Source organism: Papio anubis, chromosome 2 (assembly GCF_008728515.1).
Source record: "Papio anubis isolate 15944 chromosome 2, Panubis1.0, whole genome shotgun sequence".
Classification (NCBI taxonomy): domain Eukaryota; kingdom Metazoa; phylum Chordata; class Mammalia; order Primates; family Cercopithecidae; genus Papio; species Papio anubis.
Genome location: NC_044977.1, coordinates 54399074 through 54420345, shown reverse-complemented (window position 1 = coordinate 54420345; position 21272 = coordinate 54399074). Strand labels below are relative to the sequence as shown.

Here is a 21272-nt window from a genome sequence, read left to right as displayed (position 1 = left end):
GCCATCACAGCCATGGCCTTTGTGAACGTTGTTCTAGTGCGTGGACCGACAAGAGTCAAACTGAGCTGGCGGGGTGGGGTGGGAGGTGGTTAGGCTAACGCAGCGGGAATTATAAGCAATATGACTTTATTTAGTTACTTTGGAAACAAAACCCCCCAAATAATGCCTGAACCCAAAGGTACATAAAAATGGCCCAAAATAGTTTAAAATAGATTTGAACTTCATTTGCAGTTTCTTCCTCATAACATGAGCGCTTTCAGCTGGACAGCAGATTACAAAGCATCTCCGATAATTAAGGCAGATGATCAATCTGTGGCTGCATCTGTAACTCCTCCTGGGAAAGCAATCCTGTTGGAGTTGGGGGCTCTTCCCAGTTGTTTGGTCAGTTGGCCCAGGAAGGGGCAGTCCTGGCGCTGGCGGGTAGGGAGCCAGGCCCCACCTGTCTTGTCACTGCTCGTTCTGCTGGCCCTCTGTGACGGACGCTGACACGGAGCCCTGGCCCTTGTTGACATCACTGATGCACACCCACTGCCCGTCAACCGACTCCTTCCACAGGGTCACCTGCAAGTCAGTGCACAAGCAGATTATCATGGGTCTGAGGCCTTCCCTCCGCTGTCCCCTAAATATGAGCCTCATCCCCATCAAGAACCAGAGGCTTGTGGATGAACACAGCATGTCCCTCCTCCACTGAAATCCCACCAAAATGAGTGTCCAGGAATAAAAACTCACAGAAAAAAAGGAGTAACAATAACAGCAGCTGTGGATGATGATGTCAACACAGGATACTGTTTTCACCAAACTGTGACAGAGCTACGGTGACAGGATATGGGGTGGCAGGGAGCAGGGTTTGTGAAGTGTGGTCCCCAGACCAGAGCATCGGTCACCTGGGAACTTGCTACAACTGTAGATTCTCGGGGCCTGGAACAACTGATTAAGAAGCTCTGGGGGTGGGGCTGGCAATCTGTTTTAACAGGTGTAACAACGCTGCAGTTTGAAAGCTACTGTGGTAGAGGAAGGTAACAGATCAGTATGTTGTTTCTACACTGAAGTAAACTGTGTAAGAAATAGCTAAGAGCTGAAAAGGTTTGCCCCTGGAGAGTGAAAATTAGGAGGCTGCATTAAAAAAAATCAATCTAGGCCAGGCGTGGTGGCTCCCAGCAGTTTGGGAGGCTGAGATGGGTGGATCACCTGAGGCCAGGAGTTCGAGACCAGCCTGGCCAACAAGGTGAAACCCCGTCTCTACTAAAAATACACACAAAAGAACTAGCCGGGCTTGGTGGCAGGCACCTATAATCTCCCAGTGGAGGCTGAGGCAGGAGAATTGCTTGAACCCAGGAGATGGAGGTTGCAATGAGCCAAGACTGCCACTACACTCCAGCCTGGACGACAGAGTGAGACGCGATCTCAAAACAAAACAAAAAACAAAAACAATCTAAAGCTATGTACATATATTAGTTTGATTAAAAATGAAAATAATGATTTTGATTTTAAGAACTCTTGCTTTAGGGACACACTTTATTCACTCAACACACTGCAGAAAGCTCTGGGATTGAAAACATACTAAGTCCTTTAACTGAGGGTGCTATGGAGACAGCAAAAGGAAATAGGCTTATAAAGAAGGAAAGAGCAAGAGGCCTAAATGCATAGTGACGGGGACCCCAAAACATTGCATGTACAGCCAGGCACTTGCTTACAGCCTTGTAAAAATCACTGTGGGCCTGCTTGAGGCAATCTGGTCCCTTGGTCTGTCCTGAGTGCCATCAAACCTGGGTTCTAGTCCTGACTGGCACTCACTAGAAATATGGCTTTGAGAGGGGGCCTGCTAGATCTTTCTGGGACCACTGTAGATGAAAGGGACCCTCGGTCAGAAAAGCTGCCTGCAGAGGCTCTCAGATCTGCACGCCCATGTTCACAGCTGCACTATTCGCAATAGCTATGAGGTGGCAGCAGCCCAGGCGCCCGCTGGTGGAGGAATGAGTGTAGAAATGGGGTGTAGGCTGTCCATACAATGCAACACTACTTAGCTTTACAAAAGAAGGAATTCTGACACGTGCTACATACAGCATGGAGGCACCTTAAGGGCATACTGCTAAGTGACATAACCCAGTTGCAAAAGGACAAATACTGTATGATTCCACTTAGGTAGTTCCCTAGAGCAGTCACATTCACATAGACAGAAAGGAGAAGGGTGGCTGCCAGCGCTGGGGGGGTGGGCAATGGGGAAGGGAGTTATTTAATGGGTACGGAGTTTCAATTTTGCAGTTGAAAAGAGTTCTGGAGATCAGCTGCTTCTCTGCCTTGCCTGTGTTGGTTGTGCTGTGAGCTACACAAATGAAAGGTAAGACATGGAGCCAAAGTGGCCACTGGGAAACAGTAAAAGACCAACACAGGCAAGGGAGAGAAGCAGCAAGGGCTGGCAGGATCCAGACCAACTCGCACTTCAGACGCAGAGCAGATGTGCCTGAAAACGCAGCACAGCCACTCCATGTGGAACTGACCCTGTGGAGTTAGGGATCCTCTGTCTTACAGGGGAATTCAGCTGGGCAGATGGCCGTGGCTTGTTACTGCTTCCTTTCTGCGGGTAATTTTTCCTTCTAATTGTAAAATACACGTAACATAAAATGATCTTGGCCATTTTTAACTGCACAGTCCAGTTGTGTGAAGTACATTTGTATCCCTGTGCAGCTGGTCTCCAGAACTCTTTTTAGCTGCAAAATGCAAACTCTTTCAATGCACCCACTGTGTACCTGACTCTTACCAGCATAACAAGTATTCATAAACTCTACAGATTTTTAAAAAACCTTTTAAGTGTTAGGGACAAAAAAAAGTCCCCAATCTTCTCACTTTTGTTTATGGGTTCTCATACACTTACTTTTTTGGCACAGCTAATTGAACATTGCCATGAGGTGACCAAATGGTTAGCAGGGTGATGAGCCTGACTGGCCCTGCCACCTCATAGTTTTGGGACCCCCATGCAAGTCAAATCGCCTCTGTCAGCTTCTTTCCTCATCTGTGAAAGGGGGACATATTAATACTACCTTGGGGGCTGTGACATTAATGATGTAACTAAGAGGCACACTCAGCACACAGCCCTGGCTGAGGCTCCTTCCCAGCCTGCAGTCAGGTGGGAATGTCAAGTGCGCTCTCTAGTGGGCGGGGTGAAGACCAACAGGCCATGTCCACCAAGCCGTGGGGAATGGGTATGTACCTTATTGTCTCCACCGGAGACAGCCAGGATGTTGGCTGTGATGGACCAGCTCACATGCCACACCACATCATTGAACTTGTGCAACAATTTAGGGGACCACGTATTGCCTGAGGCATCATCACAGGTCCAAATGAACACACGACCGTCCTAGGAAGAAACAGGATAGAGTCAGGAGATGGGGGCGAGGCTGTGTTTGTGATGTCCTCCCCATCTAGAGCCACGCAGCACCTCTCTGCAGGCACAGGGTGGGGGATTCAAAGGGGAGCCAAGGACCTCTGGGGCATCCACAGCTTTGCTTCTCTTCACACTGGTCAAGAGTGTCCTCTCATCCAGGTTTCGGCGGTGGACTCTGCGTTGCTAGCTCAGATTTTCTCTGGGGTTTTCCTGATGCCTGCCAAGTCACCTCCACTGGCTATCTATACCTTCTCAACTGAATGGGCAGAGCTCTCCAAAAACCAAGCTCCGAGAATGAGAAGGCACAAGTGAAAAAGCACAAAAATCTCAAATTTAGAACCAAACCAAACAGGTTCCTATGATGTGAAAGGCCTGGCTGGCTCCCTCTAGGGTGGTGGCATATAACTAAAGGCTCGCCCTTGGTGGTCCTTGCTGTCTGGGAAGGGTGGCTCGGTAGCTGAGCCTAGAATTCCCATCCCTTCCCATCCCGCCCCATCGTTGCTTGGGAACACTCGGAACTGCACCTGGGCACCTTGGCTCCCTAGCGTCACAACGGGCGGGAGGGAAAATTCATCCCGAATCCGCCTTCTCCTTGGTGCTGGTTCTGCTGTAGCTGTCTCATCCCAGTGGAGGCAGACCACTTGTGGCTTCTGACCCAGAGTTCCCCACACGATGACCTGACTCCCTGTGCTCTGGGCCAAAGGTGCCTGTTGCTCTCCCTTTACCTTCACAGAGGACTTTCCGCTAAGGAGACTAACAGCTGATGGGCCTGACTCGAGACTACATGACAAGAGATGCTCTCATGGCCCTGGGCTGACCTGGGAGCAGCTGGCGATGGTGCTGGTGGGCAGGCCGATGGAGGGGGCCCAGGCCACATCTCGAACCCAGTCACTGTGCGCTTCTAGCTTCTGCTCCTCCTTCCACTGGCCATCCTCCTCCTCCCTAACAGCGGGGACAGAAAGAGAATCAGCAGGGAGCCGCCTGGGGGCCTTTCCCACACCTCAACTCCTCCCCTACCCAACAGGCTCTGCCTGGGGTGGAGAAGCGATTCCATCTTTCTTCTTTCATTCATGGAGTTTGTGGCATTTTATTCCCTTCACCCCAGCCATAAAAAAAACCCTCCAGGAAATGCTCTGCTTCCACAGCCAGAGAGTCAGCTCCAACAGTTGGGAATTAGGTGAACAGGTGTTGTGTTGTTTTTCAAGGATGTCCTTCGACAGATTGAAAACAGTATTTTACTGGCAGGAGGGAGAAAGAAAGGTGACTTTGTTTCTTGTGAGTGTGGCTGAGTCATGGTGAGTAGGGTAAAGGGCAGAAATGTCCCCTTAAATAGAAAGCCACATATCCCTACTTACTTCCACAGCTTGATGAGGTTGTCACAGCCACCTGATGCAAACCTCTTGATGTAATTGGGTTTCTGCCCCGAAGGCTGGTCTATGAGGCTTCCAGGCACAACAGCAGGGGCCCAGCTGACGGCATTGCAGCCAATCTGTAAAGATGGAACACATGGTGACTCTGCCTTGCAAGAGAACACTGCTTTCGCAGACCCAAGCCTGCTGTCCCTCTCTCCTCCGCTTCTCAGGACTGGACTGTGTGTGAAGGCTGACATGAAGCACTCATCATGTGGTCCACTGCTCAGAATTCTCCCTCAAGGATCCCAACAGTGTGTGCATTTCTCTGCAGTGTGCACTAAAAGTAGAAATTAAGAACTCCCAAAATTTAAGAAACAGGACATTTTTTAAACACATGAAAGAACAGTACATTGGAGCTTTTTTTTTTTAGAAAAATCTTTTATTACAAATGGATCAACAAAAATTCTGCCACCTGCCTGAAAAGCCCTGTCATGCCCTTCCTAATCACAGCTCCCTCTACAAGTAACCACTGCCCTGACTTCTAACCCAGTTTCCCCCCTTTTATCGCCCAAATGTGCATCCCTTGACACTATAGTCTTATCCATTAAACATTTTTTTGGATTTTTTTTTTTTTTACATCTCCTACTTTGCAGATTCCTCCTCTGATTTTTTTCCTTACAATTTTTCTGAAGAGAGTCTAGGCTCTCGGTCTGGGTTTTGTTGCTTTATATGCAGTTCAATATGTTCCTCTGAATTCCTGACAACTGTCAGCTGGAGCCAAGACTGGAGAGACTCAGGTGTGATCCCTTTGGCCAAGACTAGAGCTGGTGTGTTCTCTCATCAGGAGGCACGTTAGATTGTCTCTTATATTAACAGCTGTCAATAACTCAGGCTTCTCTGAATTCACTGGGTCTTGCAAAATGGTGATACTCTAATTCTATCCTTTCTTTGTCATTTATTCCATGGAATGCTCCAGATAGGGGTACTTCTCATTAACTATTTGGTTACCCGGGGTAGAGGTCTGATACGGTTTGGCTGTGTCCCTACTCAAATCTCATCTTGAATTCCCACATGTTGTGGGAGGGACCCAGTAGGAGGTAACTGAATCATGGGGGGAAGTCTTTCCCATGCTGTTCTCGTGATAGTGAATAAGTCTCATTAGATCTGACGATTTTAAAAATGGGAGTTTTTCTGCACAAGCTCTTTTTTTTGCCTGCTGCTATCCATGTAAGACGTGACTTGCTCCTCCTTGCCTTCTGCCATGATTGTGAGGCTTCCCCAGCCACGTGGAACTGAGTTCTCCATCCTCTTTCCTTTGGAAATTGCCCAGTCTCAGGTATGTCTTTGCCAGCAGCGTGAAAACAGACTAATACAAGGTCAGAAAGGAAAGCCTGGATAAACGCTTGATTCTTTCTGAACTGGTTCTGTCACTTTCCAAAGATGACTGATTCTCCTCTTTATTTATTATTAACAAAAACTTTTTTTTTTTTTTTATTGAGACAGGGTCTCACTGTCACCCAGGCTGAAGGGCAGGTTGGTATGATCATGGTTCACTGCAGCCTCAAACTTCCTAGGCTCAAGCGATCTTCCCACCTTGGACTCCCAAATTACTGGGATTATAGGTGTGAGCCACTGCCTTTTTTTTTTTGTTTTTTTTGAGACGGAGCTTGGCTCTGTTACCCAGGATGGAGTGCAGAGGCGCGATCTTGGCTAACTGCAACCTCCACCTCCCAGGTTCAAGTGATTCTCCTGCCTCAGCCTCCCATGTAGCTGGGATTGTAGGTGTGTGCCACCACGCCTGGCTAATTTTTGTATTTTTAGTAGAGATGGGGTGTATTAGTCCATTTTCAGGCCGCTGATAAAGACATACCTGACACTGGGTAGTTTACCAAAAAAAGAGAGGTTTAATGGACTCACAGTTCCACATAGCTGGGGAGGCCTCACAATCATGGCAGAAGGCAAGGAGGAGCAAGTCACATTTCACATGGATGGCAGCAAAAAGGGAGAGAGCCTGTGCAGGCGAACTCCTCCTCATAGAACCAGATCTTGTGAGACTTATTCACTATCAAGAGAACAGAACAGCATGGGAAAGACCTCCTCCTATGACTCAACCACCTCCCACCAGGTACCCCCTGTAACACGTGGGCATTCAAGATGAGATCTGGGTGGGGACACAGCCAAACCACATCATGGGGTTTTGCCATGTTGGTCAGGCTGGTCTTGAACTCCTGACCTCAGGTGATCTGCCTGCCTCAGCCTCCCAAAGTGCTGGGATTACAGGTGTGAGCCACTGTGTCCGCCGTGGGCCCAGCCTTTTAACCCTCATTTCATCTTAGTTCTATATATTTATGCTGAAGTCTTTGTAGTCATTTTTGTTGTGTGACATGTATCCTCTAGTAGATTCCGCAGGAAGGGCTCCTAGAAACAGTAGTCCCTGAATTTTTTTTTTTTTTTTTTGAGACAGAGTCTCGCTCTGTGGCCCAGGCTGGAGTGCAGTGGTGCGATCTCGGCTAGCTGCAAGCTCCGCCTCCCAAATATTCCCTGAATTCTTGCATATTGATAATAGTTCATATTCTTTACACTCGAAAGCTAATTTTAAAAACAGCTTTGATATGGTATAATTGACATAAACTGCATATCAAGTGCATGATTTGGTGAATTTTGACAAAAATATACCCTGTAGGATCATCACATCACCTCAATCAAGATAAGGAACATGCCCATCATTCCAGAAAGTTTCCTCGATCCCCTGGTAATCCATCTCCCCATCTTGCAGCCCCCAATCTTGGTGACCACGGGCCTGCTCAGCTGCACTTCCTAGATATTACAGCAGTGGAATCACAGTGTGTCCTTTTTTTTCACTCAGCATAATTATTTTGAAATGTATTCATCTTCTTATTGTGTTAAGTCATTTCTTTTTAATGCTGGCAGTATTTCCAAAGTATGGATATATCACAACTTATCATTTACCTGTTGATGGACATGTGGACTGCTTGCAGTTTTTGGCTAGTAAAGCTGCTATAAACTTTTGTGTATAAGTCTTTGTGTGCACTTGAAAGTTAATTTTCCTGGTTATAAATCCCTGGCCCATACTTTCTTTCCTTGAGTATTTTAAACATGTTATTCTTTTTTCTTCTGCACCAATCCTTACTATTGAAAAGTCTGACAATAACCTAATTGTCTTTTCTCTTTAAGTCACAAGGTTCCTTTTCTCTAGAACCCCCCAAAATTTAAAGTCTAATAATTTTACTAGAATTACATCTTTTCGTTGGTGATGCTGGGTTTTTTTTTTTTTTTAAGAGACAAGGTCTCACTATTTTGGCCATGTTGGTCTTGAACTCCTGGCCTCAAATAATCCTCCCACCTCGATCTCCCAAAGTGCTAGGATTACAGGCTGAACCAGCTCGCCTGGCCTTGTTTTTTTTTTTTGAGACAGAGTCTTGCTCTGTTGCCCAGGTTGGAGTGTAATGGTGTGATCTCGGCTCACTGCGACCTCTGCCTCCCAGGTTCAAGCAATTCTCTTGCCTCAGCCTTCCGAGTAGCTGGGATTACAGGTGTGCCCCACCACGTCCGGCTAATTTTTGTTATTTTTAGTAGAGACGGGGTTTCGCCATGTTGGTCAGGCTGGTTTTGAACTCCTGACCTCAGGTGATCCGCCTGCCTCAGCCTCCCAAAGTGCTGGGATTACAGGCTGAGCCACTGCACCTGGCTGATACTGTTAAGTGTAGGGCATGATCTCTCAATCTCAAGTTTCAAATCTTTGTTTTTTAATTTTAAGAAAGTTTTCTGGATTACTTTTTGGTATTTGTTCTGTTTTCCTTTCCAGGGACTCCTGGTATTCATAGGTTTGACCTTTCTGCCTGTCTTTACTTTTGCTCAAAACCTTTTTACCTCTTCACTTTTTTGCTCTTGAAATGTTTCCTTTTTCACACTGTTTATCCTTTTCAGGCAGGATCTGCTGTGTTTATCGACACTTGCATTTCATCTAACTTAGTCTTTACTTCTGAAATGATTTTTATTTCTAATTCTTTCCTGAGTTCTGTCGCCTTATTTCTGATTTTTAAAATGTTGATTTATGCTATTCTCTCATGCTTTGTATTGTTAGAATGTCACCTGGCTTGATTTGAAATAGCGGGTTACAGTTTGGCTCTGTTATGTGGGCGTATCTTTCTAACGTACTCTCACTGTCCACAGGGAGGGTATTTTGCATATTTTTGTTTCTTATATAATAACTTTGTATGATGCCGGGCGCGGTGGCTCAAGCCTGTAATCCCAGCACTTTGGGAGGCCGAGACGGGCGGATCACGAGGAGATCGAGACCATCCTGGCTAACACGGTGAAACCCCGTCTCTACTAAAAAATACATAAAACTAGCCGGGCATGGTGGCGGCGCCTGTAGTCCCAGCTACTCGGGAGGCTGAGGCAGGAGAATAGCAGGAACCCGGGAGGCGGAGCTTGCAGTGAGCTGAGATCTGGCCACTGCACTCCAGCCTGGGCGACAGAGCGAGACTCTGTCTCAAAAAAAAAAAAAAACAACAAAACCTTTGTATGCAATTTCACTTCAAAGACTTTTCTGTTATTTTTAGGTCAGATGAGTTTTCCTGATAAGAAAGGCTCAGGAAAGTCTAAGCTCAGAACTCTCCCTCGTTTCTGTGTAGTGTTAAAAAATGTGGGAGATGGCTTTCAGGAGTTCCTGTCTTTGTTTCTCTTCCCCACGTTGGTCTACATCTCATCCTTCCTTTCCTGTGTCCCTATCCAGCTCAACTGTGATTTCATTTCCAGCAGTTCCTCTTCCTGAGGGGGCCTGTCCCAGAGGCTTGCTCTGGAGGATCACAGAGCTCAGATTTCTTCCCGCCCCTTCAGCCTTTCTTATTGTGGGCCGCTTGCATTCACTTGGTGTTAGAGTGCAAACCTCTCCCAGTCATTTCTCCGAAGATACACAAATGGCCAATAAGCCCCCAAAAGATGCTCACCATCATCTTTGATTAGCAAAATGCAAATAAAAATCACAATAAGGGCTGGGTGCGGTGGCTCACACCTGTAATCCCAGCACTTTGGGAGACTTAGGCAGGCGGATCACTTGAGGCCAGGAGTTTGAGACCAACCTGGGCAACATGGTGAAAGCCTGACTCCTGTTGTGGCGTGTGCCTGTAGTTCCAGCTGCTCAAGAGGCTGAGGCGTGAGAACTGCTTGAACCTGGGAGGCGGGGCTTGCAGTGAGCTGAGATCATGCCACTGCACTCCAGCCTGGGTGACAGAGCAAGACTCCGTCTCAAAAAAACAAAACAAAACAAACCCAAAAAATCACAGTAAGATACCATCTCACATTCACTAGGACGGCTGTAATCAAAATGACAGACATATGTTAGTGAGGATGTGGAGAAAGTAGAACCCTCATACACTGCTGATGGGAATGTAGAAGGGTACAGTTACTTTGCAAAACAGTTTAGCAGTTCCTCAAAAAGTTAAACAGAATTACCATGACTCAGCAATTTCACAACAGGTATAGACCCAAAAGAATTAAAAACATATGTTCATGCAAAAACTTATCTGCAAATGTTCATAGCAGCATTGTTCATAAGGCCAAGAACATCAATCATCTGATGAATGGATAAACAAAATGTCTATATTCACAATGGAGTATTATCCAGCCATAAAAAGGAATGGAGTGCCGATACACGTTATGATATGGATGAAACTTGAACTCATTATGCTAAGTAGGAGAAGCCAGCCACAAAAGACCACAGATTGTCTGATTCTACGTACAACTGATCCTCAATTTCATTTCATTATAATGTTGACAAGATTAAAAAAAAAAACAACTCCCAGCGGGGGCCCTGCCTGTGTGGAGTCTGTGCGTTCCCTGTGTCTGCGTGGGCTCTCTCCTGGTCCTCTGGTTTCCTTTCACACCCTAAAGATGTGCATGTTCGCTTCGCTGGTGCGCCTGCATTGTCCCAGTGTGCGTGTGGGGGCGTGTGCGAGTGCTCCGCTGGTGGAATGGTATCCTGTCCAGGGCTGGCTTCTGCCTCATGCCCTGAGCTGCCAGGACAGGCTCCAGCCACCTGTGACCCTGAACTGGAATGAGATTAGAAAAAGAATAAATACTAATTATTGTAGAAAACTCATAAAATATCCAATAATCACACAGATGCATGACAGCAAATGATGTGGCATTAGTCATATGAGCCCCCCACACTAGTTATTGTTGGGTTTTGAACTGTGTGGTGGTAGGAGGTAGGACATTGATGTTCGCTTTGCAAACGCTTGTTCCTTGATTGAACCACCAACATCACAACCGCTGTCGCTCACTAATTCATCAAAAGTTGGGTAAAGAATGACCTTGTTTATATTAATATTTCTTAAATGTATGCATAGCTCACATACTTTTTAAAAATTTTAGTAACACCACTCCATTCTACAGGGTCCCAGTGACTACTGCAGGGCATGTCACCTGGACGCAGCCATAGCTAAGGTGGCAGTGAGCAGGCTGCTGCTGCACCTTCCTGGTGCCCAGCCCTCCCTTGCTTGGGAGCAGACAACAAGGAAGCAGTGCCAAGTCCTGCCTGGGCTGAATGAGGCTGGTGCAGCCTGGTCTGGTTTCAGAGCAAAGAGGCCCAAAGCTGCTCTACAGCAATCATGTCTGGTCAGCTGACCCCTCCCCGGCCCACTGCACAGCAGGGACCCTCCCCCTGCCACCTTCTAGGGAGCCTGCAGACACAGGGCAAGGCAAGCACTCTCACTGCAGGAAAGGCAGGGGCTGGACTCACAGTGTGAGCGTTGTTGATCTTCTTTACTTCCCATTGGCCTTCCCCGGTGTACATCAGCAGGGAGATGGCCCCATCTGAGCTCCCACAGGCCAGGATCAGGCCATAGTCATGGGGGGCCCAGCACACCGAGTTCACTGTAGGAAGAGGGAGAGTGCAGTGAGCAAAGCAGGGAGACCGCGGCCCCAGGTCCCGCCTTCCACAGATTTACTGTTTTACTAAATTTCCACAACAAACAACTGTAGGAGTCACCAGGGGGAAGCTGTAATTTGGTCAACTGAGGACACTGAAAAAAACCCTATCACCTACTAATACCATGATTTCATAACCTACAGTCTATCTAACGAAAAACTGGGTACGACAACAATCTGAGAATGAAGGGTAGTCCTTAAAATGAATAATCCTGAAGAGAAACTCACTTGTCTTGTCTTATTTGTTTTGGACTGGCTTTAGGTCTTAGGGCCTTACTCAGCTGCAGACAGACTAGCAGAAAAGCCAACCAAAGCTCAAGGGACAGACAAGAGGCACCACGAGGGGCAGGGAGCCAGGGCTCCAGCTGGGACAGAGTCCTCCTTTTTTACCCAGTGGTGCCCTCGCCCGCTCTGCTGCCATGCTCAGTGTACCTGAGGAGTCGTGTCCCGCGTGCTCGTGGCTCTTCTCCCAGGTGCCATTTTCCTCTCTCCAGATAATGACTTTCCGGTCATAGGAGCACGATGCCAGGATGTTGCCATACATGGGGTGAGCCCAGGCCACTTGCCACACAGGACCCTCATGACTGCAAAGTGAGAGACAGGCCAGAGGAACCCACAGTGCTTCTGCAGGCACTGCTTTGGACAGAACTAAATGGCTCCCTGAGACAATGTATCAGGGCAGAACTGCTTAAGAACTTCAAAGGGAGAGCTACACAATGCCATTTCAAAAGGGGTGCTCAGTGGACAGTGAGGAGCCTGAGGTCCTAAGAGGTTAAGCAACCTAAGGTCACAGAGCCTTTGAGAGAGAGTTGAGCCTCTGGGTCAGCCTTCCAGGCAGGAACCTCACTTGTCCAGACTGCAGCCAGCACTGTCTATATGTACTGTCTACAGCATAGTCATTAATTGGTCCAGGGTTTCCAGCCACAAGTGCTCAGGAAATATTTGTAGACTCACTTGCTATTCATCCTTCCTGACGGTCAGCTTCCTGAGGAGGCATTATCAGTTTCATTTTGATATTTTCCACTAGTCTTTTAATTTGTTCAAAAGGCATGTCTTTCCCTTCTCTTCTGATCTTTATCCATTTACCTGATCACAGGTACTATCTGAGCAAATGCTCTGTGCCAGGCTTTGTATGGGGACCATTTCTCTGGCCCAGGGAAGGGTTTGCACCTTAGCACTCAAGAGGTAGAGTAGCATGGTAGAGTTAGTGGTTAGGAGACCAGCCCCATTCCCCCATTCACTAGCTCTTGACTTTAGGCAAGGATATTTTTGTCTCTTTACCTGAAAATGGAGAAATCAATAAGAATTCTTTCATAAAGTTTGGAACAATGCTTGGTAGAAGGAAAGAAAAAAGCCACTCAATACCCATTAGCTATTAGTGCTGCTCCTGGTTTACTCCTTCACTGTGGGCTGCACACACTCAAGTCTCCTCCTCCCTCTGGCTGGGACAACAGAACATTCCCAGTCCCTACAAAGGTGCTGCTAATGAAACTGTGAGTAGACTCAAACTTCCAACAACTAGCACAGTTTTTACTAAGGCAAAAAAGAATGGGTGGGAATGTTTTTTATCCCTCCAATATTTCACATCCTTTGAATGTAAGAAAAACAGCAGGAAGGACAGAGCCACAGCAAACATAACTGCCTTGGCCAACAAGCTGCACTGCGGCAGCTCTCTGCCTGCCCAGGGGCTCCTGCATAGAGAAGCCCGATTTGGCTCCTCAGCCACTTGATCATTTGACACTCAGACAGAGGGGAACTTCTAGGCCCACTTCCCCAAATGGACACTGACTTAGTTTAAAAACTGCTTTTTAATTCAGTTAACAAACACGTGCTGAGCACCTACCTGTCATGGCTCTTAATCTTGCCTGTGCATTCTGGGGAAGGTTATGGACCCTCATCAGAATAATGCACAAAACACACAGAACTAGGCTTATAAAGAAAATTCAATTATAAATTATACACTAATCACTTTTTTTTTTTTGGGAGAAGGGTTTTGCCCTGTCACCCAGGCTGCAGTGCAGTGCCACCATCATGGCTCACTGCAGCCTCAAACTCCTGGGCTCAGGCCATCCTCCCACCTCGGCCTCCCAAAGTGTTAGGATTACAGGAGTGAGCCACCTCGCCCAGCCTGTTATCAAAATATTATAAAGCAATTTATGAGATAGTGATGCATGTACGTCTTCGTTAACACTTCAAGCAACAAACTCTAGTGGCAGGTCTAATAACCACTGTAATTTCAAAGTCATGATGAGCATAAGTGATATTCTGAAGTAGCTAAGTAACTGTGATGTGTGATAACAATATCTGTGACTTCTACTGGTGACAAAGTGACAGGCACTACAAATACTACTGAAGTTTCTGGCCTACATCCATAATTGAAGGAAATGCTAAATATCAGAGTCACTGAAAATGCATTTTTTTTCTCCTGTCCCAATTCATCAACCCCTGAGTTCTACTCACAGAACCCCTGGAGATCCATGGCACCCAGAAAAACCCACAAATACATGAAAGGCAGTGAGCTGAGGGAAAGCAGTAGAGATGTGGCCATAAAAATGAGCCAGAACTTCCTCAAGATCTCAGTAGGGAGCAGGGCAGGCCAAACATTTGTAAATCATCACTGAACACCTGCCACGGGCAAACAGGCAGAACAATGGCATTTATAAAATGATGGCATTCTTACCTTATTCTTATGGCGATGCTTTTGTGACACTTCAGGTCATACTGGCTAAACTTGCATGAAATGGTACTGTTTACCACTTTTAAAAGTAGCAGTAGCTGCTTGCACTAAAGACTTACTGTGTGCTGGGCCCTGCGTCAGGGCCTTGCATGCACTAGCTGGACAGGAGGTAGCACTGGCCCAGTTTTGAGGATGAGCAAGATGAAGGCTCTGAGACAGAAACTGACTCATTTGCCCAAGGTCTTCTAATGGGTACATATAAAGTGGCAGAGCTGAGACTCACACCTGCATCCACCTGTGCCCTTAACAGCATCATCCCTGGGGACGTCTGCTGAGGACAGCCAGGTTGGCTGGGATCCCAGCGTCCTCTCTGCCAAATGCACTTTGGGGTTGCTCTGAATCTGGGCTCCCATGCTTTGCAACTACGCTTGAAGCAGGGCCTGAGAACCTACACCATTCCTGGAGCCCTTCCCTGGGCTTGCCAGCACTTACCCCCTGAGGTCGGCGATAAGGATCTGCCCTCCATTGCGCACATCAAAGATTTTGACGGACCTGTCTGATGAGCAGGTTGCCAGGCGGGTGCCGTAGTAGTCCATCTGGGCGTCGTGCTGCAAAGGGAGGACAGCTCAGGAAGCCTGCAGGCTGGGTGGGTGGGCAGGTAGGGTGAGGGCTGTCACCACACAGAGTCTAGTTCGGACCAGAACCTCCCTGAAATCAATCTAATCTCAAAGTATCATCACCCTCAGGCAGGAAGCTAGCATGTGGACATTCTCACTTCACCAACAGGCAGTGTCCCTCTGAAAGGGAAAAGCAAGCCACACCCAGCTGGTGTCACAGACCCTTTACATACCTCAAGGAAGGGCCCTTCCACTCCTGTTCCGCAGGGTGGGTATGGGAGAAAAAAAGTTGGCCTAGCTGCCTTCTTCTTCCTCCATCCTCTCAGGCCCTACTCTGTTCTTAGGCTCCGTGGGCTAAAGGGGAATACCCCTGGGTTCAGCTCAGCCCTAGCACCTGATGCTAATGCATGGGAGCAGGCCAAAGGAGTGGGCCTCTGACTGCCTGGAGTCCCCAGTCAGGTCCTCTGTGATGCAGCTCTGTCCTGGACACAGGGTTCCATTCAGATATTTGGGCTCTTTCTTCCAGCCCTGGCCCTGGATCCTCTGTGGACCTTTGTTTTGGGGTTTCTGCTCGACCTTTTCCCTAGTGGTGTGCCCAGAGCTTCCCAGACTTTCCACCAAAGGAACACAATGCCTTAAGTGTCGCTGCTCTCACCACTTGTGAACCGAATTCCTTGATGCTGACTGAGCATGCAGAACTAGGCCTGGCCCCTGCCTGCAGATCCTTGTCCACGGGATGATGGTCTCTGAGGCACCATGCCTCCCGCCCCACTGAACACCCTGGTCTCTCCTGCTTGCTAGCCCTGCCTATTCCAATGGATGTCACTTTCTCCAGCTGTCCCACCCTGAGAGTTTCAGGACTATCAGCTGCACTCCCACGGCCACCAAGGGCAATTATGCCCATTCAAAGGCACTCATTCTGTCTGCCTTAGATGGAAATTCTCACCTCCCTACACGAGGAACACAACCTGATTTTTCTTTGGGAACTCCCTCCACTGTATCAGGCCTTGGGTTTCTTGGAAGGCAGGCAGTACAGGGGTTTTTCTGAAGCACTTCTCATGCTTCTCAGTGGAAGGAGGCAGGACACAGTACCTTCCAGATCTAAATCCTATCTCCTTAGTTTACTTGCTGTGCAAACTTTGAAAATACTTCATCTCCTTGAGCTTCAGTTTCCTTATCTTTATTATTTACCAACATCCTATGGGCCTTACTTCCCTTATCTTTAAATAAGGTTAATAATAGCATCCGTCTCAAGGGTGCTTGAGACATGTTATGAAGTTAAACAAGATATTGAATGAAAAGTACAGCTGGGCGCGGTGGCTCACGCCTGTAATCCCAGCACTTTGGGAAGCTGAGGTGGGTGGATCACCTGAGGTTGGGAGTCCGAGACCAGCCTGACCAATGTGGAGAAACCCTGTCTCTACTAAAAATACAAAATTAGCTGGGCGTGGTGGCGCATGCCTGTAATCCCAGCTACTCCGGAGTCTGAGGCAGGAGAATGGCTCTTGAACCCGGGAGGCGGAGGTTGCAGTGAGCTGAGACTGCGCCACTGCACGCCAGCCTGGGCAACAAGAGTGAAACTCTTGTTTCAAAAAAAAAAAAAAAAAAGAAAAGAAAACTACTTAGCATGGGGCCTGATACTCAGTGAGCATGCAAATGTTTATCATTACTACTTCGCCTCATCTAGTTCTCAAACCAAACTCATACAAGTAGGTAGCATATCTATTATTTTTCCCATAAGTAAATTGAGGCTGGCTCAGAAAAGTTAAGATATTGGCTAGGGAGTCTCAGATTGGGTCTTCCTGCCCATGATGCCATGCTATCTCCAAGGAGGCGTGGTCTCACAGCTAGACCACTCATGACTGAATCCAGAGAAATATACAACTCTGGGACTAGACAACCTCTCAGAAACCCAAAAGCAACTGTTGGTGGACAGGTTGTGAGGGCAAGAACCCTGACATGAAGCACTGTCAGTCAGCTGTCCGGGGTCTTGCTCAAAGGCTGCTTGGCCCTGAATGAAGGAGAGTCTGTGTTTTTCCTGCTGTAGACTTTAACCTCTGGACCTTCTCCTACAGCCCTGTCATCTTATACTGAGCCCTGTGTTTACCTCTCAGGAAATGCCCTGAGTACGACTTCTGGTTCAAAGGGCTGTGCTTGGCCTATTGTCTTGGTGGTTTGACTGGGCTCTGCCTGGGGCTTTCACTGTGGCCACCTTCTGCCTCTGTATTGAGTCATCTTTCTATACTCTCTTCTTTTCACTCCCCTTTCCAGTGGGGCTAAGAAGTGACAGCAGGAGGAAGACAGGTGGGAAGGCTATTGTCAAACCTCTGCACCCACTCAGCCTTCATCCGAGAGCAGGTTACTGTGTTGGCTGGAACACTGACAGCCTAGAACTACAAACTATTCCCAGGTTCCTCCCAGCAGAGAGTGACCAGACTGCCACAGTCCTAACAACTCAGAGGGCACTGCTGGGGAGCCTAACCATACCCCGAGATTACAGGCTGATGGGCAACCACTGCAAAGCCACCCTGGATCCATGAATGATCAACAGAAAGGGGTAATGAAAAACCCAAATTGCTTCCCTCCCACAAAAATGCCCATGTCCACAGCCCTCCAGGAGGGTGATATTAATACTTACAATCATGTCCTCATGGGAGGTATCCACAGTGTTAATTACTGACACCTAGAACCAAAGATATCGCTGGTAAATTAACTGACGGCAGAATACAACCATCTCAACGAACGACTGCATTCGTTCGTTCATTCATTCATTCACTCAGTAAGCATTCATTCTAAGTACCTTCTTTTTGCCAAGCACTGTGCCAGGAACTAGATACACAAAGAGGAACTTTTGCCCTTGAGAAGCTCGCGAATAATGCTAGTGTGGCAAGATAAATTCTGTAATGGTGGTTTGAGTGTCCCATAGGAGCCTGAGGGGTGGGGTGGTAGACATGAATTGAGCCTTAGATGATGGGTAGGAATTTGCAGGTGGCACAGGAGAAAATACCAGTCCAAGCAGCCAAGCAGAGGGAATACATGAGGAGAGACAAAGAGGTCTGAGAGCCTGATGTGTGTGGGGAAATGGCAAGCAGTCCTGGCTACTCTTAAGGGTGAGGAGAGACCACAAGGGAGCTACAGCTGGTGTTCCTTTCCTGGATGACAGAGCCTCTGATGTTCCAGGCAGTTTATGCCTAACAAAGTCATTACTTCAGACTGGGAGACTTGATTAGAGTTTTTCCTGAGGCTGCTCCCTGGTCCATCACCTAGTGGGATCCAGGATTGAACAGTTTGTAGGGCTGGAACATGGTGTCATGGTCATCACCCTCCTCTCCATTCTTTGAGGTCCAGCTCAAAAAGGGCCACCCATCACCTTTCTTGATTCTCAGATCCTCAAATGGCTGGCTCTCTTGCACATCTTCAGCACTGACCACAAACAACATTTTATGCTGTTTCTTCTCCCCACTAGAAGGTGAGCTCCTTGGATCCATAGTCTGAGCCATCTGCAGTTTCAAATCCCCTCAAATCATCCAGCACAGTGCTTTGCAAATAGAAGGAACTCAGTGACTATTTGCTGAATGAATAAGTAAATGAACAAAAGGTGTTTTTTTTTTCTTTGCTCAACCACTATTCTCTTAAATTCTTGGGACAGAAAAGAGGACTTAAAAGAAGTTTCATTGTGGAACAGACATTTCTTACCATTTTCCCCATTTCATCTTTTCCAGCACAAGCCCTGTAGGTATAAAGTTTGACTTGTGTTTTCAGAAAGGCAGACACTGGAAGAGGATGGCTGCAAAGCAGTTCAAGAGGTACACACCAAGTAAGCACAGGTTCTCTCATCAAATTCTAGACTCTCTAAAAAACAGGTCCCCGAAGTCTGCAAAGGCAAGTAAGGACAATAAGGAGTTTCCTCCATGTGCCAAGCTGTATAGGTTACAAAGTGCACGGGAAGGCGGGGAGGGCAGGGTACCAAGGGCAGAGTCAATCAGAGACCTACAACAGACTAAGGAACTGAAGAAGCCCAGAGAAGAGAAAGCACTTGCCAAAGTCACAGAGCTAGTTAAAGGCAGAACTGGGAAAAGAGACTCTCAGTCCACAAAACTTCACTCCACCAGGCTGCCTGTCTAAAATGTAAATAAGCAGTTGTTACACTGAGTTCTGTAAAGCTGAGGATAAGTAGGTTCAGGAAGAAAGTTTACTGAGAAGTAGTTTCAGCCGGGTTACCAAAGGACCTTAGAAATAATCAGCATTTAATTCTAACCACTCTCACCCACCAGTCACGGTTGATGAACCATGCTTCTGAATGAGACAGAGAGAGAGAAGGCGGGGGGGGGGGAGGGAAGAGGGAGGGGGAGAGAAAAGGAGGGAAGGAGGGAGGGAGGAGGCAGGAAGGGGGGGAAGGGGGAGAGGGAGAGAAAGGGAGAGGGAGAGGGGAGTGGGGGGGGAGAGAGAGAACTAACTTCTTAGAGTACTTCTTCCCAGGGACCTGGTGTTATCTGGTCCCTGTTAACACCTGTACTCAAAATAATTCACCTCTTTGAAATCAGATAATGAGTTAAAAATTCATTTAGGATGAGCTCAATGTCAGAGCATAAGAGCCTCAACTCTAACCTGCAGTGGAAGAGCCAGAGGTGAGTGATTTACACCTAACCCTCTGCAGAGCAAGAACACAGTGTTCTGATTTCTAGGTTCCTGCAGGTTCCCTCAAACCTGCTGCTGAGGCACACCCATGTTTCTAAAAGAATGCATGTACTAGATATGCCAGGCTCAGCCCGGATACTTCCATTCTTTAGTTCTCGTTCAGTCATTCATTCACTCAAGGAGTAAGTGTGGAGTGAATGTACACTGCAGATGCCACAGAGACTTAAAAAACCCTGAGCCCCTGCCTTCGGAGGGTCGTTCAGGCCATCTTCACGTTTCCCGAGGTGCCCATCCTACCTGGGGGCCCTATCCCGAGCAACTGTTTAATCATCTCTGCTAGGGGATGTAGTAGGCGGCAGAAAGGAATGGTTAGAAGGGTTCAAATCTCGGCTCTACCACTTAAGCAGCTGTGCAAGAGGCTCCACGTCTCCGAACCTCAAGTGTCCTCATCTGTAAAGTGTTGAGAAGAATGGCACCTTCTTCACAAGCATGTTAGCAGGCTGAGATTACGAACAATGCTGAGGGCTCGGTATAGAGTAGCTCCTCTGCTGTTTCTCGTTTTGTATTCAATTGTTGGAAGAGAAGGAAGGAGGCTGGCAGGAGACGCGGCAGCGGCGCGCCCCGCAGAGTCAGGGACGTTCCTTGGCTTCACCTCTGGACTCCCCTCGGAATGGTCCGCAAGGACGGGGCCAGAGCTCCCCAGATCTCTAAGCGGTGGAGGGGAGCTTAGGATTTGGGACTCAGCACGGCCGAGGAACCCGTGAGGGCTGCGACCGTGGCCTTCACCCTGCTCGGCCTCCTCAGTCCCAACACTCACCATGATTGTGGCGGTGGCTGCTCCGGGTCTCGGACGTGGCAGCTCCCGGCGGCGCCTCGGAATAGCTCACTTCCGGCGCCCGGCCCTCAAGCTGCCGGGCCGTGGCGTAGGAGCCTCCGGGCAGCAACGCGCTCGGCTCTCACAACAGTTCCGCGCCTTCCAAAGGGCGCGCCCCGCCTTCCCGAGGCCCAGCCCCTATCCTCCAGTGACGCCGAGACCAGAGGGCTGAGGCTCTGGTTGCCGCAGTGACCCTGACCAGGGGGGCTTTGGAATCTGAAGCTCTGGTGGGTCTACTCTCCCGACCAAGTCTGCCCTTTTCCTGAGATCCATAAACGAAAGGAAGGATTAATATAACTATCGGCCGGGCGCGGTGGCTCATGCCTGTAATCCCAGAACTTTGGGAGGCCGAGCTGGGGGCGGATCACCTGAGGTCAGGAGTTCGAGACCAGCCTGACCAACATGGTGAAATCCCGTCTCTACTAAAAATACAAAAATTAGCCGGGCATGGTGGCGCGCGCCTGTAGTCCCAGCTACTCGGGAGGCTGAGGCAGGAGAATCGCTGGAACCCGGGAGGCGGAGGTTGCAGTGAGCCATGACTGCACCATTGCACTCCAGGCTGGGCGACAGAGCGAGACTCTTGTTAAAAAAAAAAAAAAAAATCTATCTATCTACCTACCTATCTATCTATCTACCTACCTACCTACCTACCTACCTATAGCTTCACCCGCCTCTCTGCAGCTCTGGGTGAGACTGGCCTTATGATGAATGTTGTAGGATGAGTGATGTCTTGGGAGTAAGTAGACTGTCCTAGTGCTTCCTTGTTGTAGTCCCCCCA

At 48.1% G+C, this 21272-nt stretch overlaps 1 protein-coding gene across 5 annotated transcripts; it reads right to left on the bottom strand.

The window, feature by feature from the left end:
- Positions 1-109: 109 nt before the first annotated feature.
- SEC13 (SEC13 homolog, nuclear pore and COPII coat complex component) lies at positions 110-20576 on the bottom strand. Of its 5 annotated transcripts, none has more exons than XM_003894109.4 (10): positions 20438-20507; positions 18679-18856; positions 17621-17665; positions 14858-14973; positions 12121-12272; positions 11501-11634; positions 4738-4871; positions 4201-4324; positions 3209-3355; positions 110-561 (listed from the first exon to the last, which is right to left on the bottom strand). In XM_003894109.4, the coding sequence occupies exons 2-10, from the start codon at positions 18817-18819 to the stop codon at positions 448-450; spliced, it is 1107 nt and encodes a 368-aa protein (XP_003894158.1). In that variant the 5' UTR covers positions 18820-18856; positions 20438-20507; the 3' UTR covers positions 110-447. The 5 variants fall into 5 exon arrangements, with proteins under 5 accessions (XP_003894158.1, XP_009198491.1, XP_003894156.1 ...); XM_009200227.2 differs by having other exon boundaries at positions 20017-20476; XM_003894107.3 differs by lacking the exon at positions 18679-18856 and having other exon boundaries at positions 20438-20576.
- Positions 20577-21272: the final 696 nt, after the last annotated feature.